Consider the following 23,981-nt stretch of genomic DNA (forward strand, 5'->3'; position numbering starts at 1 on the left):
CAAAGAAGCCGAGGGAACGAGGACCCAGGAAGCTGCCAGCAGGAGCTTTGTCTGGAGAACTCAACTTTTAGGTTTGGAGGTGTTTTGGAAGCAAAGAACAAACTGGAACTGCAGGGTTCAGGAACAACCTGAGGAGGAGCACACATGAAGGTAAGAAGTCTTTCTTAATTAAGCAAGGAATCAAGGGCATCGGGAGGCTAGAGTTTTACTACTGCAGGTTAACACTCAGGCATCGAAGTGCTGACAGCAGCCTCCTCTTATACTCAGTGATGAAGCTCAATGCGATGCAGCTGTGACCGTTTCACCTCCACAGTGCTCTGGCATCACCTGGAGGTCAAGCATAGTAAGTAGCAAGCAGACAGACAAAATCTCCCAGACCCCGACATCATCCCCCTCTCAACAGCCACCACCTGGCGGCCCAGAAGAAGTGGATGGAAGAGAAGAATGGTAATCAGAGATCAATGAAGAATCACAGATAAAAGAACTGGGCACCCAAGAACGGTCCTCTGGACCGTAGTCCTCCCAGTCAACGAGGTACTGCCACCCACTACCCCACCAATGGGAATCCATGATCCGTCGGACCGAATAGACGGGGTGCCCCTTGAAGTCCTGGGCGGGTGGAGGGGGTTTGGCCGGAGGGCACAAAGTACTAGTCAGGACAGGTTTAATTTGTGACACATGGACTGTGGGGTGGATGCGAAAGGGACCGACAAGAGACTCAATTTCATAAGGACCAAAGAAGCGTGGGGTAAGTTTTCTGGACATGGATCGGAAAGGGATATCTCAGGAGGAGAGCCAAACCATCTGACCCGGAGAGTAATGGGGTGCAGGTGTGCGTCTCTTATCCGCATAGCATTTGTTCTATGTAGCAGTTCGTTGGAGGGCTCTGACAGTGTTTAACCAAACCTGTTTGCAACGACGGATGTGGTGATGAACTGATGTTACTGAAATCTCTTTTTCGTCAGCAGGAAAGACTGGTGGTTGATAACCTAAGGAAACTTCGAAAGGTGATAGCCCAGTAGCAGCAGAAATGTGAGCGTTGTGTGCGTACTCTACACTAGGTAAGAACTTGCTCCAGTCAGAAGGGTTCTTGGACATGATGCATCTGAGGGTTGACTCAAGCTCTTGGTTCATGCGTTTAGTTTGTCCGTTTGACTGTGGGTGATTTTAAGAAAAACTTTAGCTCCAAGAGCTGAACAAAACTATCTCCAAACCTGAGAAATGAATTGGGGTTACAGAAGACCGGCTGGTGGTTTATGGGTGGATTTGGTATGGGCGCAGATGGTACAGGGTAACACATATTCCCTTACATTTTTGTGGAGTGAGGGCCATCAAAAATGTCTAAAGATGAGAGCTATAGTTAGACTTGAACCTGGATGGGCAGAAAACGTGGTGGAATGGAACCATATAATCAGGGGAGAACGGACAGAGGATGGATCAAAGGTCCTATTGGGTGGACCAGTGCCAGGGTCTGGTTCATTTTATTGAGCCTGTGAGACCAATTCCTCAGTCTCCCACATGAGGGAACCAATGGTGCAGGTAGGTGGTAAGATGCAGGCAGATTCCTTATCAGAGTCATCGGATGAATAGTGGCGTGAAAGGGAATCGGGTTTTATGGCTAACAGTTCTCTGTTTCCCACATCTTGGTTACCTTCAGGGTTGGACAATCTACGAGAGAAAAAGGCACAAGGGTGACATTTTTCATCAGAATCGGAACGTTGAGACAGCACAGCTCCTACACAGGTATCAGAAACGTCAACCTCAAGGGTGAATTGTTTTGCTGGATCTGGGTGGACTAGGATGGGGGCTTGAGAGAACTTCTTCTTTAGAGAGATGAAAGCAGAGTTGGCTTCTTCTGTCCATGTAAATGGAGTATTGGTGGTGGTTAGAGCTGTTAATGGTGCGGCAATCTGACTGTAATTCTGTATGAATCCTTGGTAAAAGTTAGCGAAACCATAAAATCGTTGGAGTTGTTTGAGGGTATCCGGAACTGGCCAATCAATCACGGCTTTGATCTTGTCTGGATCAGAATGAACCTGCCCACCCTCAAGGATGTAACCTAAAAAGGTTAGTGAAGATCTGTGAAATTCGCACTTCTCTGCTTTGACAAAAAGTTTGTTCTCTAGGGGACGTTGAAGGACTAGACGGACATGACGGCGGTGCTCAGAGATGTTTTTGGAGTAAATGAGAATATCGTTAAGATAAACGAAAACAAGTCCCTGAGGACATCATTTACAAGGGCTTGGAAAACTGCTGGAGCACTGAAAAGACCAAAGGGCATGACCAGGTATTCAAAGTGGCCTAACTGTTTCTTTGTCCAGAGAACTCAACTTTTAGGTTTGGAGGTGTCTTGGAACCAAGGAACAAACTGGAACTGCCTCCAGGGTCCAGGAACAACTTGAGGAGGAGCACACATGAAGGTAAGAAGTCTTTCTTAATTAAGCAAGGAATCAAGAACATTGGGAGGCTAGAGTTTACCACTGTAGGTTAACACTCAGGCATCGAAGTGCTGACAGCAGCCTCCTCTTATACTCCTCAGTGATGAAGCTCAATGTGATGCAGCTGTGACACTTTCACCTCCACCGTGCTCTGGCGTCACTTGGAGGTCAAGCAAAGAAAGTAGCAGGCAGACAGACAAAATCTCCCGGACCCCGACAGTAAGGCACTGCAAATCTTCCTCCGAATAAATATTATATGATCTTAAGGAAAAAAAGACAATTTCACTTAGATTACAAGCCTCTTGTTTTTCATTCCTTTCTGTTGTTTTAATTCTTTGATTTAATTTGTAATTTCAAACTGGTATATTTTTTGAAGGGAAACTAGCAAAATAACCGGTCCTGTGAAAAGGAAGGTAAAACATTGTTGAGTCTGTCCTTGACTGCTTTCTCTCTCTCTGGAGAATGGGATTAGAGCATCCGTGTAAAACACAAGAACTATCAGCACTTTTCTCTGCTATATAACCAGGGTGGATAAAGGAAAGATGTACTTAAAAGTATATAGAAACTCACACGTATCACAATATGAGGCCACGCTATAACTAGTGAAGCATGGCGCCACTAAGAAGCTTATGGAAATAATAGAAACAAAGTAGGTCCTGGGAAGAAGATGCTCCACCGTAGCTGAAGGAGAAAGGGAGTGGTATTTACCAAGACAGTGGACTGTCCTGTACTCTTTTTACAGCAGAGCAGTTGCTGCCCTGAGTCAGGCTGGAGGAAGGGAAGTAGTGATTCTGTATCAATAGCAAGCTCAGATAAGCTCCTATAGAGTGGGAACAGAAAAGCATCAAGTGAGCATATTTTTAAGTTGCCTTAAGCTCCTCCTGAGCAATGTGATAAAGATTTTGTACAAAATAGTTCCAGGAAGGCCTACTAGGGTCATTTGACATTATCTTGAAAATCACTGGAAGACTGCTGTTACACAGGTGATGTGTAGCCTGTAGAGGGAGAAAGGAGTAATAAAACACAGCCCTAAATCTGCTACTCATGCAGAACTTTTTTTTTTCTTTAAGGCAGAAATATCTTCAATATGTCTTCAATAATCGTCTGGATCAACGATTATCTGACAAACACACCACAGTTTGTGAGACTGAAGGGTTGTGTGTTTAACCAGGTAGTCAACAGCACAGGAGCACCACAGGGGACTGTACTCTCACCATTCCTTTTCACTCTGTACACCTCAGACTTCCAGTACAAGACAGACTCCTGTCATTTGCAGAAATACTTAAATGTATCTGCAGGCGTAGGGTGTATCAGAGATGAACAAGCACCTGAGTAAAGAGAACTGGCGGACTTCTTTCTGACATAGTGTGGAAACAATCATCTCAACTTGAATGTGAACAAAACTAAGGAAATTACTGTATATTTAAAGATACACAGAAATCTGTCAAATACTATTTTTATTATGGGAGAAGAAGCAGGGGTGGTGAAGGAGTTTAAATACCTCAGTGTTCTCCTGGATTGCAGACTGGACTGGAGACGAAACAGTGACGCTGTATACAAGAAGAGACAAAGCAGACTGTACTTCTTTAGGAAGCTTCAGTCCGTCAGTAATGGTAGCAAGATGCTGTAGATCAGCGTCAGAACCAATGACGTAAAAAAGCTCAACAAGCTTATAAAAAAGGTTGGCTCTGTTTTTGTGCCTGTTGTGGAGCTTCTAGAGGAGGATTGTCGGCATAATGGACAACTCTGAGCATCCTCTTCTTGTGACTGTCATACAGTAAGAGTCTGTTTTCAGTCAGAGGGCTCTTCAGATCTCTTGTTATAATGACAGCTACACAGCAAATTCAAAAGTGCTAAATATTTTGGTGTTAATAAACTTTGTGCAAAAGTAGAATTAACTTTACTCTAGGTAGAGTTACATTTAAACAATGTAACTCTGAAGTGTCAGATATTAGTTATTAAAATCAAGTGTTAAAATAGAGTGTTTCTCTATAAATCTGCAGGTGTTGCAATGGAAACATTAACTCTTTAACTCTGAACTCCCACAGTGGACTTGACACTGAAAGAGTAAATTCACTGACTCGGTCTCCAGCATCACAGGTTCCGACCGAAGCAGAAGAACATTTTGCTCTCCATTTTTCTGTATTTCTGACTTGTTTGCCACAATTGGTAAGTCATTTTTTTCTTAGATGGTTTTAAGTATGTTTATTGATTTCTACTTGTCTAGGTTTTTTGAGTCAAGACAAAGCTGTGTGAGAAGCATTAGCCACGTTGCTTGGTGAAAACATAATTAATTTGAGCTCACTGTAATTTAATGTTTGCGGGGAAATGCTATAGCGTTAAAAAAAGGCTTGTAGACGAATATTCAATGTATTTGTTGGCTAAACTCATCAAGTTAAAACAATGTTTTTTGAAATGTAAGCATAAAAATATGGCACCACCTGAACCCCTGGCTAACTGTGAAAACTAAAGTTTTGACTAATTACGGTTCTATGAATCCCGGATGACAGCCAGAGGTAGTGCTGCAAGCACTGAATGATCACTCTTACGCATACGTAGGTAAAGAATTAATAACAACAAAGTCAACTGTGACCTACGGGTGACCCATGTGAGTCTATGAAGTCGTGTCACTGGGAGGTCAGTCCTGATAAGCTTCTCGCGAGCACGCAGAGACTGAGGGACAGAGTGCTCTGGCGGTCATCCAGGATTCATTAGAACCGTAGTTACATTCATAACTTTCGTTCTATTTCATCCATGCTTCAAGCACTGGATGATGAATACAAACAAGGTCCCGAGGGATCCCAAAAAAAAGAAACCCACAGGAATACAGCAACAACAACAACAGCACCAACCTCAGTGGAACGCAGAAGGTGGTTGCCACAAGATGCCCTGTACGGGATGGGGCATGACCGCTTACACCCTCTAGAACCTGGCAAGGTACTTGGCGCAGTTCAAGAAGCTGCCTCACAAATGACCTACAGCAGCACCTCGGTGCTCCCAGACAGTGTAACACTGGAGCCATCCGGGTCCCACTGATTACATGGCCCACAAACAGACAGAGCATGCAATCCTTCCACCCATCTTGCAGAAGCTATGGCCAACAGGAAGGTAGTCTTCAGGGAGAGCCACTTGAGATACATCCTAGTAACAGGCTCAAATGGGGGAGACTGAAGGCTGCAAGCAACAGCGACAGATCCCACGCAGGGGCCACAGGGCACCTGTGTGGACACAAGCGCCTGGCGCCTCTAAGGGACAGCACAACATCCCCATTCCAGCCAACAAAGCAACCACTGAACCCGATGTGCCAGCAGAAAATGGCCGCCACATACACCTTTAAGGTGGAATGGGATTGCCCCAGATCCAGCAACTGCTGAAGGAAGGCCATCATATGGGAGACAGGACAATGCACAGGGTCCAGTCCCCTACAATGGCACCAGTCAGCAAAGACAGCCCACTTGGCACCATAGACAGCCTGCGTGGATGGCACAAATGCGTCAGTAATGGTGCAGCCCTCGCCCTCATAGTGGGAGATGGCAGAGCCCCTGTAGAGGCCAAGGCCAGAGCTGCAGGCGGCTCAGATCGGGTTGAAGAATCTGGCCCCCCGGCTGGGAGAAGAGATCCTGTCTTGAGGGGAGTCACACTGGCGAGCCGGAGTAGAGCCTGTGCAGCAGAGGAAACCAGGTCATCGCCAGCCAAAATGGGGCCACCAACAGAAGCCTGCGCCCCTCAGGAGCATCTGGAATTAGGAGTATTGTGTATTGTGCCAGCAGGTGCTGTGTGGGAAACACGTGAATAAAAAGAGAGTGAAATTCTTTGTTTCGTTTTAGGGAAACTTTATCATGTCAAGGGCAACTTTTAATCATAAATATATCGGGACCTCTCCTCAACTCCACAGGCAGAAGACTTGATGCAATCCATTGTATCAGACTGCAGCAAGGGCAGATCATCACATGCTCAGTTACCTCGATAGCATTTTAAAGTCCTCTGTTTGAGAAGTTGTATACAAATTTTACAATACAAACTACGTCCCACATAAAGATAGTTCTTGTGAGCCTTTCAATTAGGCTGGAATAAAGTTTTATCTGTTTAACAGGCTCTAATGTCTTGCTGTCTCTCCACTGTGCAGTACTATGCTATCCCCCTCATCTGTTTTGCTTACTGCTACCTTTTCCTGCTGGACGGCGCAAAGTTGTGATGAATGCGATTGTTCCCACTGGACTCAAGACCACATATGAATGTGGCTCAAATGTGACTTGAAAAAGTCAGATATCCAACTATAAAGGTTGGATACAGAAAGCAGCCAGCAACAGGTAAAAAAGATCTGTAATAATTTGGAGTACACTCTTCATGATCTTGTATGCTTACATGAATATTTCTCAATTTAATAATCTTTCCAATCCCAATTTCTTTCTTTGAAAATTTAAAAAATGCTTTTACATATTGAATCTGTATTCTACAGTTATCCAATATAATGTACGTGGTTTATCGTTATTGAAGTTGTTGCGACTTATCAGTCAAATGCCAAATTTTTAGGACAGCCTGATAACCCATGGAGCTGTCCACCATCTAACAAAGAATGTTAGTTGGTGGACAGCTCTTTTGTGGGGAGTGCAGAGAGGCTCTGTTATTAGACACTCAACAGATAAGTCTGTGGTTAAAGAGAAAATGAGAGGCACCTTTGAATATAGACAGAAACTGGTTCATGATCCGGATGCAACATCAGTCTTGAATGTTTTCCCTTGTTTCCTTGATACATCTGGGTTGGTGAGTATACTTTTAGATATTTGATATGACTAAGAACTAATGATTTGAAATTGCAAAGAACACTTAAGTAACCTGTATTCTGTTGCTGTTTTTTTTCATATAAAAGATCAGGATTTCTTGTTGATACTTGGGGTTACAGTAAACTGAATGCAAATACAATTAAGTAATGTAAGCATTTCCCAGGGTTTAAACATTTAAAAACTAATGGTTTTTGGTTTGTATTCTGCAGTAGTTTGTAATAGTGTAAGCCACAAGACAAAAATAGGAGTAAATCTAGTCACCGTTGGTGTATCTAACATTAAATCTTGTGGTATCGATAAATGAGATCTGTGAAACAAAGTCTCTAATGGCTTTGCTTTCTAAAGGAAGTTAATCGGCAGATGTGGGGTCAGTACACACTCCTGGCCCCAGCAAACAGAACAATGTGAACTTGAAACAGTTTATTGGCTTGCAACCATAGTCATTACATGTCAAACAGCTGAAAATAAAGTTTTGCTCACGACTGACATGTGCCATTCAATTTTTAGAAAGGAGTCAGCCTCACTACTTCCCTGGAGAAAGTTGACATCAGGCAGCCAGTCCTTCTCTGCATTGGTAAGCAAGAGAAAAACATTCAGAGGTTCTTCATTGTTGGGGACCAGAAAGCTATCCCCCTGTGATGCTCCAACATCAGTAGCCTCTTTTGATGGGCTATTCAAAGCACACTTTATCTTCAGCATCTTATATGATGAAGCTCTTTTCTGTTTTTACACCTTCATTCTAACCACAATCTACAACATTGATGGGAACACCAAAGAAAGCCCACGAGTCAAGGAGCTGAGAGCACCTCTACTGCAAGAACGTTAAAATGCTCCAAGGTCCACAAGCTTATAGGAGGTTCTAAAAGACAGTTTTTCTTTAATAAATGTCACTTTACCTTGTAATGAAGCCATTATAATTGTTTCATACAACAGAATCACCAAACAGTAGTTCTATCAGAGTCCACTAGAGGTCAGGATAAGAAAATTCTAGGGACCTTAAACACCTATTCTCCAATTCCTCATACAGATCCCTGCAAATATTTCTTTATTAAAAAATGCTTTTTTCTATTAAAAAGCAAAATATTATGAAACATTGTGCTTATACACTTGCAATAATATGTCACTAAATTTCAAACAAACTCGAGCAAGAAAACTGGGCTCGTCCGGGATTTGAACCCGGGACCTCTCGCACCCAAAGCGAGAATCATACCCCTAGACCAACGAGCCGGATGTAAAGTAAGATTTCACCGGTAACTTATGTCTCGACACAGACCTCCCTGACCTATTGCAGCGATGTACATTAAGTCTCCTCTTTGGTCTTCCTCTTAAGTCTCCTCTTTGGTCTTCCTCTAGGGCCTCCTGCCTGGTAACTCCAGCCTCAGCATCCTTCTACCGATGTAGAATATATTATTATTACTCAATTCAATTCAAAAATACTTTATTAATCCCAAAGGGAAACTAAATGTTGTTGTAGCTCATACTATGCAGGTTTCTTTAAAGAGCTGTTGTAGATGCTGATGGCTGTGGGCAGGAAGGATCTCCTTTAGCGGTCAGGATTACAGCAGATCTGAAGAAGCCTCTGACTGAAGACACTGTTGTTGTACAACAGTTTCATGAAGAGGATGCTCAGGGTTCTCCATAATGTTCCCATATTTTTGACATCAGACAATATCCAAGCGTTTTCTCAGAAATATGTAAAATTAATCTACAAATTTCTGAGGTTTTGTTAGATTTATTGTTAGAAACCCATTGTTTAGATTTTTTTTTTTACTCCTGAGTGGCCACATTATTTTCTTTATCCTACTAATAAAGGAATGGCAGCATAAATGCTGGTTTTATACATTCAACTTAATTTTAAAAGTTTTTCCTTTTGGACAACTGAACAGGCACCACAGTCTGGAAATGAAAAGATTTTCACATACACTATTTTCTTTTTCAAAATATTAAATACCGAACTCATAATCAATACCATGTATAAATCATGTAAATAAAACAAATCTTCCCATTCGTGTCCCTCTTTATTGGCATGACAGCAGACATGTTTTCATTATAATGTGCTTCTGGCTGATTTTTGTCCGAGGTGGCAGCGGACTGTAAGATCCGAGCTAACCGAGCTGTGACTGCGCTCTCCTCTCTCTCCTGGTGCATTGTGGTCTGTGCTAAAGGAAGCTGCTGCACCGGAATCCGAAGAATTTGAGGTGTCCGCCAAGTTTAGGTTTCGTCGGCAGCTCGTCTTCCCTCTTCTGGTACATCCATCTTATTCTTCACCACCCTCCCTGCTGGCACACAGTAAGTTAACACCACACTGTTCGGCTCTTCATCTCTTATTTATCACCGAGTTTCCCGGCGCGGCGTTAATCTCGGCTTGGCTGGTAAACCTACGACGCTAACATTAGCTGATAGTTAACATCCTGCACCAGAAGCTACGCGGCTACCTAACCTTTCTTGACGCAGTGCTGAGCCGAGCGGTTTAATAAAGAGTTAGCATGGGTTGTTAGTTTGGTAAACGTGGTTTATCTGCCCGACTAACTTTTGTTCATATAAATAAATAGCTGGGGGCTAATTACCCAGCTAATTTCGGTGCGTATTGCTTCACTAGCTAGCTAGACTAAATTAGCCAACTTGAAATTAGCTCAAAACCCTAAAAAAACAAAAGCAAAAATATTTAACAGTTCGTTATAAAAAGTAAATGTCATTTTGCCTGTTTAAGGTAGATAGATAGATTGCATTTGATTCTGGGTGTGGGTGTGTTTCAGTTCATTAGGACTGTTCTTGATACAGTACACTAGATAGCAGTCATCGGATACAGAGAAAACCTAATAAAGCAAATTACAGCGATGGGTGGATTCATTTAACAGTTTCTCAGGGTTAAAGTCATAGTGCGGAATGAGGACGTCGCTGTAATGAAGAGAAACAGCTTTTTGTGGTGAGATGCAGAAGCACCAATTAGACTTCCTGTCTCTCATACCCTCATTGAAGCCTTTATATGACATGAATAACTTGCACGGCAGGAAATCAAGCGGGTAAAATGTGAAGATGCATTTCAAGCACTGATAATGATCCAGTCGCTTTGTTCTTTAAGAAGTCTCATTTTTTCAGGTCGATCGAGGAAAAAGGAAAATGTCTCAGGCGGACAAAATGAAGGTGAGCTGTTGATATATTAAGACTTGTATCTCATGACCTCATAAGGTGCGAGGCATTATTAGATTCCTACTTCTTGTGATTCTCTGCTCTGCTTCAGGGGTAGATAAACTGATACAGCACATTCGTGTGCCTAATGAGAGGTTTTTAGATGTTCAGATTGTTAAATTATGTCTGGGTGGTGCAAGTCTTTTGACGGACAGATCTAATTACTGCTTTTTAAGAGCCTTCATAACGGATCTTTTATAATAAAAGGATTAGAGCAGCACCAATAAGAGATGTCTTGGCCAGTTTCCAATGACCGATTTCATAAAGCTTCGAGCAGCCAGTACCAATATTACTGATTTCTCTTTAACAAATACCAAGAAAAAAATCAAGTTTATTTATACAGGTCCTTCTCAAAATATTAGCATATTGTGATAAAGTTCATTATTTTCCATAATGTCATGATGAAAATGTAACATTCATATATTTTAGATTCATTGCACACTAACTGAAATATTTCAGGTCTTTTATTGTCTTAATATGGATAATTTTGGCATACAGCTCATGAAAACCCAAAATTCCTATCTCACAAAATTAGCATATCATTAAAAGGGTCTCTAAACGAGCTATGAACCTAATCATCTGAATCAACGAGTTAACTCTAAACACCTGCAAAAGATTCCTGAGGCCTTTAAAACTCCCAGCCTGGTTCATCACTCAAAACCCCAATCATGGGTAAGACTGCCGACCTGACTGCTGTCCAGAAGGCCACTATTGACACCCTCAAGCAAGAGGGTAAGACACAGAAAGAAATTTCTGAACGAATTGGCTGTTCCCAGAGTGCTGTATCAAGGCACCTCAGTGGGAAGTCTGTGGGAAGGAAAAAGTGTGGCAGAAAATGCTGCACAACGAGAAGAGGTGACCGGACCCTGAGGAAGATTGTGGAGAAGGGCCGATTCCAGACCTTGGGGGACCTGCGGAAGCAGTGGACTGAGTCTGGAGTAGAAACATCCAGAGCCACCATGCACAGGCGTGTGCAGGAAATGGGCTACAGGTGTCGCATTCCCCAGGTCAAGCCACTTTTGAACCAGAAACAGCGGCAGAAGCGCCTGACCTGGGCTACAGAGAAGCAGCACTGGACTGTTGCTCAGTGGTCCGACTACGCCAAAACAAATTCCTTGTATGTCCAAAAACGTACTTGGCAATAAAGCTTTTCTGATTCTGATTCTGATTCTGATTCCAAAGTACTTTTTTCGGATGAAAGCAAATTCTGCATGTCATTTGGAAATCAAGGTGCCAGAGTCTGGAGGAAGACTGGGGAGAAGGAAATGCCAAAATGCCAGAAGTCCAGTGTCAAGTATCCACAGTCAGTGATGGTCTGGGGTGCCGTGTCAGCTGCTGGTGTTGGTCCACTGTGTTTTATCAAGGGCAGGGTCAATGCAGCTAGCTATCAGGAGATTTTGGAGCACTTCATGCTTCCATCTGCTGAAAAGCTTTATGGAGATGAAGATTTCATTTTTCAGCACGACCTGGCACCTGCTCACAGTGCCAAAACCACTGGTAAATGGTTTAGTGACCATGGTATCACTGTGCTCAATTGGCCTGCCAACTCTCCTGACCTGAACCCCATAGAGAATCTGTGGGATATTGTGAAGAGAACGTTGAGAGACTCAAGACCCAACACTCTGGATGAGCTAAAGGCCGCTATCGAAGCATCCTGGGCCTCCATAAGACCTCAGCAGTGCCACAGGCTGATTGCCTCCATGCCACGCCGCATTGAAGCAGTCATTTCTGCAAAAGGATTCCCGACCAAGTATTCAGTGCATAACTGTACATGATTATTTGAAGGTTGACGTTTTTTGTATTAAAAACACTTTTCTTTTATTGGTCGGATGAAATATGCTAATTTTGTGAGATAGGAATTTTGGGTTTTCATGAGCTGTATGCCAAAATCATCCGTATTAAGACAATAAAAGGCCTGAAATATTTCAGTTAGTGTGCAATGAATCTAAAATATATGAATGTTAAATTTTCATCATGACATTATGGAAAATAATGAACTTTATCACAATATGCTAATTTTTTGAGAAGGACCTGTTCAGCCGGTAGCCGTGTTGTGGCCCTTGGAATGATTTTGTGTGCCCCCTATCTGCAATTTAAGAGTAGTACCAATTTTTCTTAATTGAGACAAATGGACGCTCTTTAAAAAAAGATTTTTAGAGCGAGTGACACATATCCCATTCTTGTTGCTAGGAAGACAAAACTAATTTTTGAGTCCAAAAACATAGGACATCGGAGGCCTGCCTTTAAATGAGGAAAATTAGCAAGACCCTTTTTTATGTTTCGTATCAACAAAGATGTATGGATCATATTCAAATAAGAGCGCTTTGTTCGTTTTATTAAAATGTTGCATGATCCAATCCATTTTAGTTTAAAAGCAAAATCTTGAAACCAAAGTGCTGTAGAGTACTAAAAGGTAAAATCAAGACACAAATAATAAAATAGTAAAATATAACCAAAAACTAAGTAAAATCACAACAAACTGCAGCAGATAAAAGAACAGACCAACTAACACTGTGTCAAAGGCCACTGAAAATATTTGTTTTCAAGAGATCATTAGTTTGTTAAAAAGGTAAAAATAAAATTCAGAATAAATTCATTTAAGGGGTTTTAGCCAGGAAAAAGACATCTCGTTGAATCCATGTGTAATCCAGCATGTTGAGACAGAATTGGATTGAATTATAAATGTTCAGGTTTAATCTTAGCCTGATGGAGCGGTGGAATGTCTTTCGCAAACACAGCAGAGGTTCTAGTTTCTCTCCTTCTGTAAACACGTTTCTTCCATGAGCAGATATCTCCTCGACCCTTAAAGTTGTTTTTGAATACCCCCCCACAGCAGGGACAGTTCACCAACCCAGAGACCCCAGGGTACGTTGGATTTGCCAACCTTCCGAATCAGGTTCATCGCAAGTCAGTCAAGAAAGGTTTTGAGTTCACCCTTATGGTTGTAGGTGAGTATATTATTACTTCTCATTGTGTGGAACTGGTTTTATTAAGTTTGAGTAATGATAGTGATAGAGAAATTTGAGCTTGTTAGTAATGGCTAACTCAGGGCGCTTTCACACTGCTGGTCATGTCCAGGGATCAGTAAAAGTGAAATTATTCACACCATTAGCTGTGTCGTTTCACACACAGATTTTTAGACTGGACCAGTTTTAGTGGCGGTATTGCTCCGGTATCGCGGTGATCGAGAAGGAAAAAAAGAAGCAGAAGAAGAAAGTCTGTCTCACCTGGGTTTCAGTTGTTACTTTGGTGTTCAAATGTAGTTGTGTGCTTGTGTAGCCCCACAAAACATTTTCAACCTCTTTCTTCTTCGGATTCACACTCTTACTGTGTTCTTCTACTCTAATGCGCTGCTTTTACGTGACATGGTATTGTGCGCTCTGAACGGCACACATTCACACTGTAAGCGACCTGCTCCAGGGTTCAAATAAACCGTGCCGAGACCAGCAGTTGTTCCCGTTCCAGGGTACGGTTCTCTGATTCGTTTCAGGGTCAGGGATGGGTTCATAATGGCGTGATCTGCTCCAGGAACTGGAATCTGGCTCAATAAAACGTGTTCCAAAGGTTTGATTTGAAAGCACTAATAGACGGTATGGGAGTGGAAAGTCTTTTAACTGGACCTTATTTCGCCAGTTTTATCATATCTTCAGATCACTAGAGTGTATCTGCTCAGCTGGGGTTAGCAGAGGTCCTGAACTATCCTGAACATGGCTCATCCTTCTGCTTTAAAAAAAAAAAAACCAGTGAGGAATGCAGCCTGTGTCCCTCGAGGGACTGATTCACACAGAGGACAGTGAGGCCTCCTGGTCTTTTCCCTGCAAGAATACTCACTCAGTGCTTATTTAGACTGTGAAAATGGATCATAAGCAAATAAGACTTTTCCTGTTTTATTTTTCTTCCTCACAAATGGCAGTGATGGATTTACAGTGAAAACAAAAATGACCCAATGAAGACAATGCTTAATTTTTGTCTGCTGTAGTTAAACAGTTAAACACATCTTTCAATATGTTTCAGACATTTTGTTTCCAACTCTTAGTGAAGGCTTTCTGTCCCAGCCTTTGTGGGAACCACAGGCCAAACATTTCTGCGTAAAACACACAAGCTGTGTCACAGTGTCTTGACCCATGTTTCTCTCTATTTAAGCCATTTGGGTCACTTATTTCTTATGTTAAATATGTTCACATGAATGTAGAAATAATTAAATTATTAATAATAACTCTAAAACTAGAAATGCAGATGTGGACAAATTTGTTGGAAGCTCTGGTAAAATTCCAACCTCCAATTTGGGTACATTTTGTCAGTAAGGAGAAATACAATGTAAAAAAAAAAAGAAACTGTTTTCAACAGTTCCATTACTGGCAACAGCTGTAATATAAATGTCGCATTCTTTACTAACACTTTAGTTGTTGGAGTTAATCAGAGTTTCTATGAACTTCTAGTTGCTAATCCATGGCTCTTTGTTTCCCCTCAGACATACAGTCAATACAAAATGACAGAGGTCGCTATAATGACCAAGAGCTGTTACCTCCAGGTCAGCCCTTTGTTTAGGAGTGATGCCAGGAAAAAGTGTTTTCTGTTCCACCATCACAAATGTAACTATGGGGTTTGGCAAACAGTTTCAGCAACAGACACTCTAGCTGGGTTTGGTGTGAAACAAAGGGTGCATATGTGGCTAAGCACCTCATCCCCACTGTTAACACGGTGGACGATCTGTGATGCTGAAGGCCTGTTTCTCCCCCAAAGGTACATGAAGCCTGAAATGCCAGGAGATTTTAATAAAAATGGAGTGGACTCTTAACAGTAAACTGAAGTCGGGTCGTCACTGGGTTTTTTAACAGGATAATAAACCAAAACATGTGGACACAGCAAAGGTTCACCAGACATAAAATCAACGTCCTTCTATGACATCTCTGTCCACAGACCTAAAACCTGTAGGGTGGGCTGAAGAGAACAGCGTCGGGGACGACCCTGGACTCTAGAACATCTAGAAATATTGTGTAAAGAGAAGTAGTCTAAGATCCTCTATTTTTATGCTCCAGCCCTGTGTTATGTTATAGGAGAGAACGAAGTGTCCTGTTTGCAAGCAAAAGGGTTGTACATAGAAAGCATTAACAGCAGGGCTGCCCAGAATTATGCCACCAGTAATTTTGTTAGGTTGGAATTTCTACATTTGTCAGCAGTAGATTATGGTTCTGGGATAAAAATAACGTGTATTTTAAGACTTTTAACACATGTTTACCCGGGGCGTCAATGACAGTGGTCAATTAATGAATCTACCGGCACCAGGACAGTAATTGCTGGCTTAGTGTTAGAAGTGCAGTTTTATGTTTTATAAAAACAAGTTAAGTAAGCACACTGAAACATGGTTTCTCTTTAGGATTGTCTGTTCATGGTAAATGGTGTATGGCCTGAACTTATCAAGTCCCCAGAGACCCCAAAGTGCTTTACACTACAATCAGTCATTCACCCATTCATATACACATTCATACACTGACCGTGGTGAGCGACAATGTAGCCACAGCTGCCCTGGGGCAGACTGACAGAAGTGAGGTTGCCATACACAGGTGCCACCGAGCCCTCTGACCACCATCAGCAGGTAAGGAGGCTGAAGTGTCTTGCCCAAGGAGACACTGAGGGGAAACTGTGAGAGACTGGAATTCTTCACAATGTGTAATAATCAGCTGGAGGATTTTTAGGAAAGATTAGCATTCATTTAAGAAAAGTTTCCTGCCAATATACGTTGGGTAGGCAGAGGAATTCCTGTGTATTTGCAGCTTTGTAAGAATCTCTGCAGGTAATGTAGGGTAGCACGGATTTAAAGCATGTCATGTGTTTGTGTAAAGGTGAATCTGGGCTTGGAAAATCCACCTTGATCAACAGCCTCTTCCTTACTGATCTTTACCCTGAGAGAGTCATCCCCGGGGCAGCAGGTAAAACACACACACACACATTTTAATCCAACCTAAATCTGCTATAAAAATCAAAGCTTGCCTGTGTTGTCTCTGATAAATCCCTCTACCAGAAAAGATTGAGAGGACAGTTCAGATCGAAGCATCAACGGTGGAAATTGAGGAGAGAGGAGTGAAGCTCCGGCTCACAGTTGTAGATACTCCAGGATATGGAGATGCCATCAATAGCCAAGACTGGTAGCAAATCATTTTGAGATGCAGTCTAATGAGTAGATTCGTTGCACTGAAATTTTAGCCATGCTTTGTTTAGATTTTATTGCTAATGACGTTGAGTTTTCTCAATTTGATCTAGTTTTAGCACCATTATCGCCTACATCGATGACCAGTTTGAGCGCTACCTTCACGATGAAAGTGGCCTAAACCGTAGACACATTGTTGACAACAGAGTTCACTGCTGCTTCTACTTCATCTCCCCTCTGGGCCATGGGTGTGTGCCTCCATTTAGACCTACACACATGCTAAAACTGCTAATGTTAGAGTAAACACATCATTTTTCACCAGTCTTTACAGATTTAATTGTGCCTTCATTTCCTGTCCAAACCAGCCTGAAACCTCTGGATGTCCAGTTCATGAAGGCCATCCACAACAAGGTGAACGTGGTTCCCGTCATCGCCAAGGCGGACACGCTCACCCTCAGAGAGAGGGAGAGGCTGAAGCGGAGGGTAAGTGGTAAAAAGAGTTCACCATTGTTCCAGTTCCAGACTCCCCATTACAGCAGCCTTAATGTGGAATTTATATTTGGAATGGCTTCACAACTGTTTTTTTTCCTCTTTAATATTGCACAGATTCTTGATGAGATTGATGAGCACGGTATCAAGATCTATCACCTTCCTGATGCTGAGTCAGATGAAGATGAAGACTTCAAAGAGCAGACCAGAATCCTTAAGGTTTCTTTCTCCATTCTCTACAACACTGCATTCAGTACTAATTTCCTAATATTTTATTTCAGTTCATCAACCGTTACATCTGTAATATGAACCGCTACTCCTCTTGTTCAGGCTAGCATCCCATTTGCGGTGGTGGGGTCCAACCAGCAGATTGAGGCCAAAGGAAAGAAGGTCAGGGGCCGCCTGTACCCGTGGGGTGTGGTAGAAGTGGAGAACCCAGAACACAATGATTTCCTCAAGCTGCGAACCATGCTGATGTAAGAGAACAAAACGCTAGAGAGGTAGATCTGTTAAAACACCCTCTGCAGGGGAGACTGTTAGGGCGGATAAATTCAAGAAGGGGGAACATTGTCATCTGAATTCTGGTTCTTACAAAATAAATGGGTCAGGATACTATCCAATAAAGAGTCATTTTTAAATACACTCTGGGACAGCTTAGCGGTTACTGCTTGAAGCTTAGCTCTTCTTCTAAAGGTGACTGGAGCTTTAGGAGTGTTTCTGACAGCAGGAACCTTTTCCAGGAAGCAGTGTTGTTTTCTGGGTCACCCCCCACGGTTTCCACTGCGTCTATCACAGTAAAAACAGATTAAAAGGCTACAAAGTTAATGCAGAAAACAGCAATGATATGTTAGGTAGTGCTTTCTGAATTACCCCGGACCAATGAGGAGGGCACTAGACATTACATTTATTTTAAATCAGATACTTTTGCTTTTGACTGCCTGTCAAGGCTGAGGAAGTGATCTAGTCAAGATGTGATACTTCAGGGTTTCAGACCTTTTTAATGAACTTTTGAGTTCTGAGGCATGCTGCTGACTGTGTGTGCATTGCTCTTTTAGAATACATCACACCAGCTAAATTTGGTAAACATCCCTTAATGTACAGTGTTGACTTGCATCTGGTTTTTCTGACTGTAACCGCTGTCCTAGAATCTGAGAGGAATGTCTTTATTGGGTTGATTTCAACCATTTTCTACAGTGCTTGAACTCTTTAAACATGTACAGGGGTTGGACAATGAAACTGAAACACCTGGTTTTAGACCACAATAATTTATTAGTATGGTGTAGGATCTCCTTTTGTGGCCAATTCGTCTTGGGAATGAAATATACAAGTCCTGCACAGTGGTCAGAGGGATTTTAAGTCATTCTTCTTGCAGGATAGTGGCCAGGTCACTACGTGATACTGGTGGAGGAAAACGTTTCCTGACTCGCTCCTCCTAAACACCCCAAAGTGGCTCAATAATATTTAGATCTGGTGACTGTGCAGGCCATGGGAGATGTTCATCTTCACTTTCATGTTCATCAAACCAATCTTTCACCAGTCTTGTTGTGTGTATTGGTACATTGTCATCCTGATACACGGCACCGCCTTCAGGATACAATGTTTGAACCATTGGATGCACATGGTCCTCAAGAATGGTTCGGTAGTCCTTGGCAGTGACGCGCCCATCTAGCACAAGTATTGGGCCAAGGGAATGCCATGATATGGCAGCCCAAACCATCACTGATCCACCCCCATGCTTCACTCTGGGCATGCAACAGTCTGGGTGGTACGCTTCTTTGGGGCTTCTCCACACCGTAACTCTCCCGGATGTGGGGAAAACAGTAAAGGTGGACTCATCAGAGAACAATACATGTTTCACATTGTCCACAGCCCAATATTTGCGCTCCTTGCACCATTGAAACCGATGTTTGGCATTGGCATGAGTGACCAAAGGTTTGGCTATAGCAGGCCGGCCGTGTATATTGACCCTGTGGAGCTCCCGACGGACAGTTCTGGTGGAAACAGGAGAGTTGAGATGCACATTTAATTCTGCCGTGATTTGGGCAGCCGTGGTTTTATGTTTTTTGGATACAATCCGGGTTAGCACCCAAACATCCCTTTCAGACAGCTTCCTCTTGCGTCCACAGTTAATCCTGTTGGATGTGGTTCATCCTTCTTGGTGGTATGCTGACATTACCCTGGATACCGTGGCTCTTGATACATCACAAAGACTTGCTGTCTTGGTCACAGATGCGCCAGCAAGACGTGCACCAACAATTTGTCCTCTTTTGAACTCTGGTATGTCACCCATAATGTTGTGTGTATTTCAATATTTTGAGCAAAACTGTGCTCTTACCCTGCTAATTGAACCTTCACACTCTGCTCTTACTGGTGCAATGTGCAATCAATGAAGACTGGCTACCAGGCTGGTCCAATTTAGCCATGAAACCTCCCACACTAAAATGACAGGCGTTTCAGTTTCATTGTCCAACCCCTGTATCTCTGCTTGTAAAACCAAATAACTGGAGTCCAACAAGGGTGTTTGTTGTGATTATTGAGCTTTGTTTTCTGAAATTGAGAACCTCCGTCTGCTGAAGGCAGTGGCCGCATCCATAGTCTTTATCAAACACAAAAAAACGGTGCATCCAGTAAAATAAGACAGGGTTGAACTTCTGCTTTGCTCTGGATCTGAACCACTTGTGTGAACACATCCTTATATCACCAAAAATGACCATTAGTGTTCATAATCTATTAGATTGTATACTGCATTCAAATGAGTTGGCAAGATGAAAAAACCTGCTCAGTTTAGCTGGATAACTATAACCTTAGGAATATGTTTTCTGATTCTGTGATTTTCTTTTGTTGGGCCTGTTGTGGCAGCATAGGCACACAGTATGGTGGTTCCAGTTGCCTTGTAGTGTCAGTAGCATAGAGCTATTTAAAAGGGAAAGAAGACATTTGTGCTGTTGCACAGTTGAATCCGTTGACTTCATGATGCTGCAGCTATAAAGTAACAAAGATGAGAAAGGACGGAGAAGCCTCTGTTTCTGCCTTTCAGTGTCTAAATCTGTGTAAATGTCTGTGAAACCGATAACATGGTTGTTTTTTCATTGCTCCCACAGAACCCACATGCAGGATCTACAGGAAGTAACCCAGGACCTGCACTATGAGAACTTCCGCTCAGATCGCCTCAAACGGGGTGGCAGGTTGTCCTCCCATGGTTACGTTCTGCCTCTGTCTCCTGCGTATGTACTTGTCTGCCTGCTTGCTCTGTCACCACCTTCCCCACTTCGAAACAGCAAACCCCCACCTATAATATGTAAGGGTCATAGACGCCATGTGCAGCGGTATTAGATAGGTCTTAAATATAGCAGGCACATACACACATAAAACCTGCAGCATAAGAAACTAAAGGGAGCTGTGTTACCCCTGACAGGACATTTTGCATGGTAACTACATCCATTTTTCTGTGGTAGCAGTTTGTAGAGCCAATGCTAGGAGTTGTAGCTTTTTCAAGAATCCGTTCTGTTGTTTAGTTCAAAGCATGTGTAGGTAGAGTATCTTTAGTGATTAGAAACAGGATTACTGTGTGCCATGGAACATAGTTTGGTTATATCATGATTTAACCCCTAAACTAGATGAAACCAGACTGTTTAGATCTGTGTTCTAAAGTCAACCCCAGGGAGTGGTTTTGCTGTCGTCCGACTGCTTCGCCATCTGTCCGATGATGGCTCTGCTGTCTCAGATTTGTGGCCAGGGGGAGGTAATGTTTTTATTATTAGGGGAGACAAGCTGTTCCTCTGACCTTTGCACTAACTACTGCCTCTCAGGAATCTTCCTGCTTTTTTAGATATCTGTAGTTCCATCCAGAGCTATTTATGTGCAACCAACTAACCCATTAACTATTTTCCCTTTCTCAATGTGGCTTTTGTCATGCTTCCCTAATGCTGCTTAAAACAGTGTGCCTTACATGCAGACATAGTGTTCCTGAACTGACTCTGGGTTATAAATCATTGCACAAAGCGAACAGCACAATATTAACCTCCCTGGCTGCTTTTAGCTTAATGATTCCATATTTGTTGGGTGTTGAAAAGAAACATTACAGGTTGGTAATGCAGCAAGCAGTGACATCCAAACTGACTAAAACTGTTTTAACGTTGACAGGAAGGCGCCGGAGCCGGAGGAGATGGACAAGGACATGATTCTGCAGGAGAAGGAGGCTGAGGTCAGATACTGCAGACAATATGTTTGGTCTCTTAATGAAATGCATTTTCATCCAGCATCCATCTCAGTTAGCCACATTTTTAGATTTGCAAACTTTTTGTGAATACACTCATCCTAACATTCAAATAAGGAATAAGTGTCATCCTTGCTGGGTATATTGGGAGCATGCCATGTACACAATACATTTATATTTAACCTAAAAGTATATATTCGTTTCAAGCTCGAAGGAATTATAAATGGATGAATACTAAGGAATGGACGTGTACAAATTTGTTAATACAATCCCACAGTAAACAACAACTATCCCTGGAATGACTTGAAACTAGACATGCTCCGAGAAACCTTCTGGTGATGGGAGCAGAACCGAATAGGAATGAGTGGAAATCTAGTCTGGAGTAGCAAAAGAGCTAGTTATCCATGCAAAATCTGATTTAGGAAATGAAAGACTAGTCCAGAATAGGTTCCATGGGTTCCCATTCTCTTCTTCCTTGACCGTAGCATCTGTCTGTTGATCCAGATTTGGGGGCAGAACTGATTTCCAGTGTTTTTAAAACAAATCCTGACCAGACTCACCATAATAAAGAAATATTCCTTTAGAGCCAGTTGGAAAGTAAAATGTGTATAACATGTAGAGAATGTAGCTCCTTACTTTATCTCTGAGATTTTCCAAAGCTTGCCAACATTTCCAAATCCAGCACATTCCCTTACAGACAGATTATGAAAGCAGGCATCTTTGATGCATTCGATACACAGTTTGCACCTTGCATTAAGTGCAGATTCCCTGTCATACATATGGATGTTCTGTGTCATACAGCTGAGAAGAATGCAGGAGATGATTGCTAAGATGCAGGCCCAAATGCTGAATAAAGGAGAGGGAGATGGTCAACATGTGTAAAAACAAAAATCACCAAACATCTTTGGTAAGCATCAAACCAGTGGTCGTATTACTCAGTAGGATGTGCTGTCCAGTTTTAACATGGCTAACAGGTTTTTGCTCCAATAATGATGTGTTCTTCATTCTCTCCCTGTAGGTGTTTAAGTGACTGATTTCTACCGAAGACCAACTGACCCCTAATGGTTGCCACTTTGTTACCTTTTAGTTCCACATAGGACCTGAACTCATTTCTTTACATTTAGTTTGGTATATTCTGTGTTATGTTTATATATTTACACATAAAGGTTCATTTTTTATTTTTTTTTTTATCTTTTTTTTTTTTTTACTATACTTATATGAAGTCAAGTCATCCATCTACTAAGGTGGTGGCACACGTTTTACTGGGATGTTCTGTTACATTTATTTAATTTTGATTCATACTGTTCAGAAAGCCAAAGTATTGGGACATCTGTTCAGTGGTTTGTGAAAAATAATTGGGAGATCCAACTATGGTGAGATCTATAGAAAATGGCTAAACACCCACTCTTTAACCTGTTACACAGATATGAAATGAAATTTATGGAGGACCTCTGCTGTTCAGTGTTATTACCCAGTTTAGAAGCATGCAGCCTTCAACCTCATCAGGTAAAAGTTAAAGGTGATTTTCCAGACTTTGTTGATGTCAGGTCGACCCTGACCTATTTTATCCTGTAGTGCTGTTCTCAGATCAGTGTAGCCATATAAAACTGCCTTTCACTGTGGTTTAGCTCTTAGCTAAACTGAGGCTTCTCAGCTCTAACAGTCTTCCTGTGCACCTGACTATCACAGGATGGTGCACTGAGGCGTGACGCCGGTTTGGTGCTTTAAACTAGCTGGGTGCATTTACTCTAAGTAGCGTTTCCTTATTTAAAGTGAAGTCATGCAACAGTAGCAGTGAGTGGGTCCCATGTTTGATTAACGCAGTGATTTGTGATGGTATAAGCATGAACTTCTCCCAACTGAGAAGAACTGTGCAGTTCTGTGGTCAGAGGATGACCCAATGAGATCAGTGTAGCCAATGTTCCCCAAACCAGCCAAAATGTGAGTTCTTGACATTCCTCTTTGTGCTGTTTCTACCCAAGGTTTTAAGTACCAAATATTGTTCTTAATGCATATATTATATACAAACTCTTTATTAAACTTTTAACAATCTCATTTGTAATGTGAATCTTTTTGCACTTTTAAAGTCGCTGAAATAATGCAAACAGAGGTGAAGCTATAGGGCATCTGTTTCCTATCAGGCCTGGGTAGGCTCATCACACAGCAACTGCCCCAGACCTTTATTTATGAAACATGTTTGTGTTGGACAGCAGCAGGGATGTATCATCTACTGTTTCCTGCAGCCAACACCATCTCCCTTACAAAACATACCTTTAGGTAGAATTGAGATCTTACTACAGAGTGCGTGCAGCAGAGTTTTGTGGACTTTTTCTTCTTTGACTGGTCTAGAAGAAGCATCCTTCTCACACCTTTTCCAACAAGTGACCTTCTAAAGAGCAATTTTAAAACGGGGCTCTCCTCCCGGTAGATATTCCCCGTAAACAAGGTACACTGGAGGGGTCCAGATCAGATCCACATCTCAGGACAGAGGGTGAGGGCTGGAATGTAGATGGACCAGCGAGTTGAGAGCTTTGCTTTTGGCTCAAGTCTTTCTTCACCACAACAGGCCAGAGCAGCACCTGCTTACTATGGCCCCAAGATTAAATATGGCTGCCTTTATAACCTACTGTAATTGCACTTGTTGGATTTGGGTATGGCTATTCCCACTTCACAGGTAAATGGTACACAGCATCTGCCTATTCAGTTTATTCTGGGAG

At 42.2% G+C, this 23,981-nt stretch overlaps 1 protein-coding gene and 1 non-coding gene across 3 annotated transcripts; one reads left to right on the forward strand and one right to left on the reverse strand.

The window, feature by feature from the left end:
* Nucleotides 1–8,377: 8,377 nt before the first annotated feature.
* Nucleotides 8,378–8,449, reverse strand: trnap-ugg. The gene has a single exon. It is a non-coding gene; the product is annotated as a tRNA-Pro (tRNA).
* A 906-nt stretch (nt 8,450–9,355) lies between these two features.
* septin2 (septin 2) lies at nt 9,356–23,319 on the forward strand. Of its 2 annotated transcripts, none has more exons than XM_047367976.1 (13): nt 9,356–9,511; nt 10,322–10,366; nt 13,245–13,359; nt 16,255–16,341; nt 16,434–16,557; nt 16,673–16,807; nt 16,925–17,042; nt 17,166–17,267; nt 17,379–17,524; nt 20,150–20,272; nt 21,192–21,252; nt 22,066–22,171; nt 22,283–23,319. In XM_047367976.1, the coding sequence occupies exons 2-12, from the start codon at nt 10,343–10,345 to the stop codon at nt 22,144–22,146; spliced, it is 1,116 nt and encodes a 371-aa protein (XP_047223932.1). In that variant the 5' UTR covers nt 9,356–9,511; nt 10,322–10,342; the 3' UTR covers nt 22,147–22,171; nt 22,283–23,319. The 2 variants fall into 2 exon arrangements, with proteins under 2 accessions (XP_047223932.1, XP_047223933.1); XM_047367977.1 differs by having other exon boundaries at nt 20,150–20,233.
* Nucleotides 23,320–23,981: the final 662 nt, after the last annotated feature.

This window comes from Girardinichthys multiradiatus, chromosome 6, assembly GCF_021462225.1.
Source record: "Girardinichthys multiradiatus isolate DD_20200921_A chromosome 6, DD_fGirMul_XY1, whole genome shotgun sequence".
NCBI lineage: Eukaryota > Metazoa > Chordata > Actinopteri > Cyprinodontiformes > Goodeidae > Girardinichthys > Girardinichthys multiradiatus.

What these genes read in the sequence shown, in the direction of transcription:
- septin2 (XM_047367976.1), top strand. Translation starts at nt 10,343, where the DNA reads ATGTCTCAGGCGGACAAAATGAAG. An exon ending in AGTCATCCCCGGGGCAGCAG is followed by an intron (nt 16,342 to 16,433) that starts GTAAAACACACA and finishes TCCCTCTACCAG; the next exon opens with AAAAGATTGAGAGGACAGTT. An exon ending in ATCTCCCCTCTGGGCCATGG is followed by an intron (nt 16,808 to 16,924) that starts GTGTGTGCCTCC and finishes TGTCCAAACCAG; the next exon opens with CCTGAAACCTCTGGATGTCC.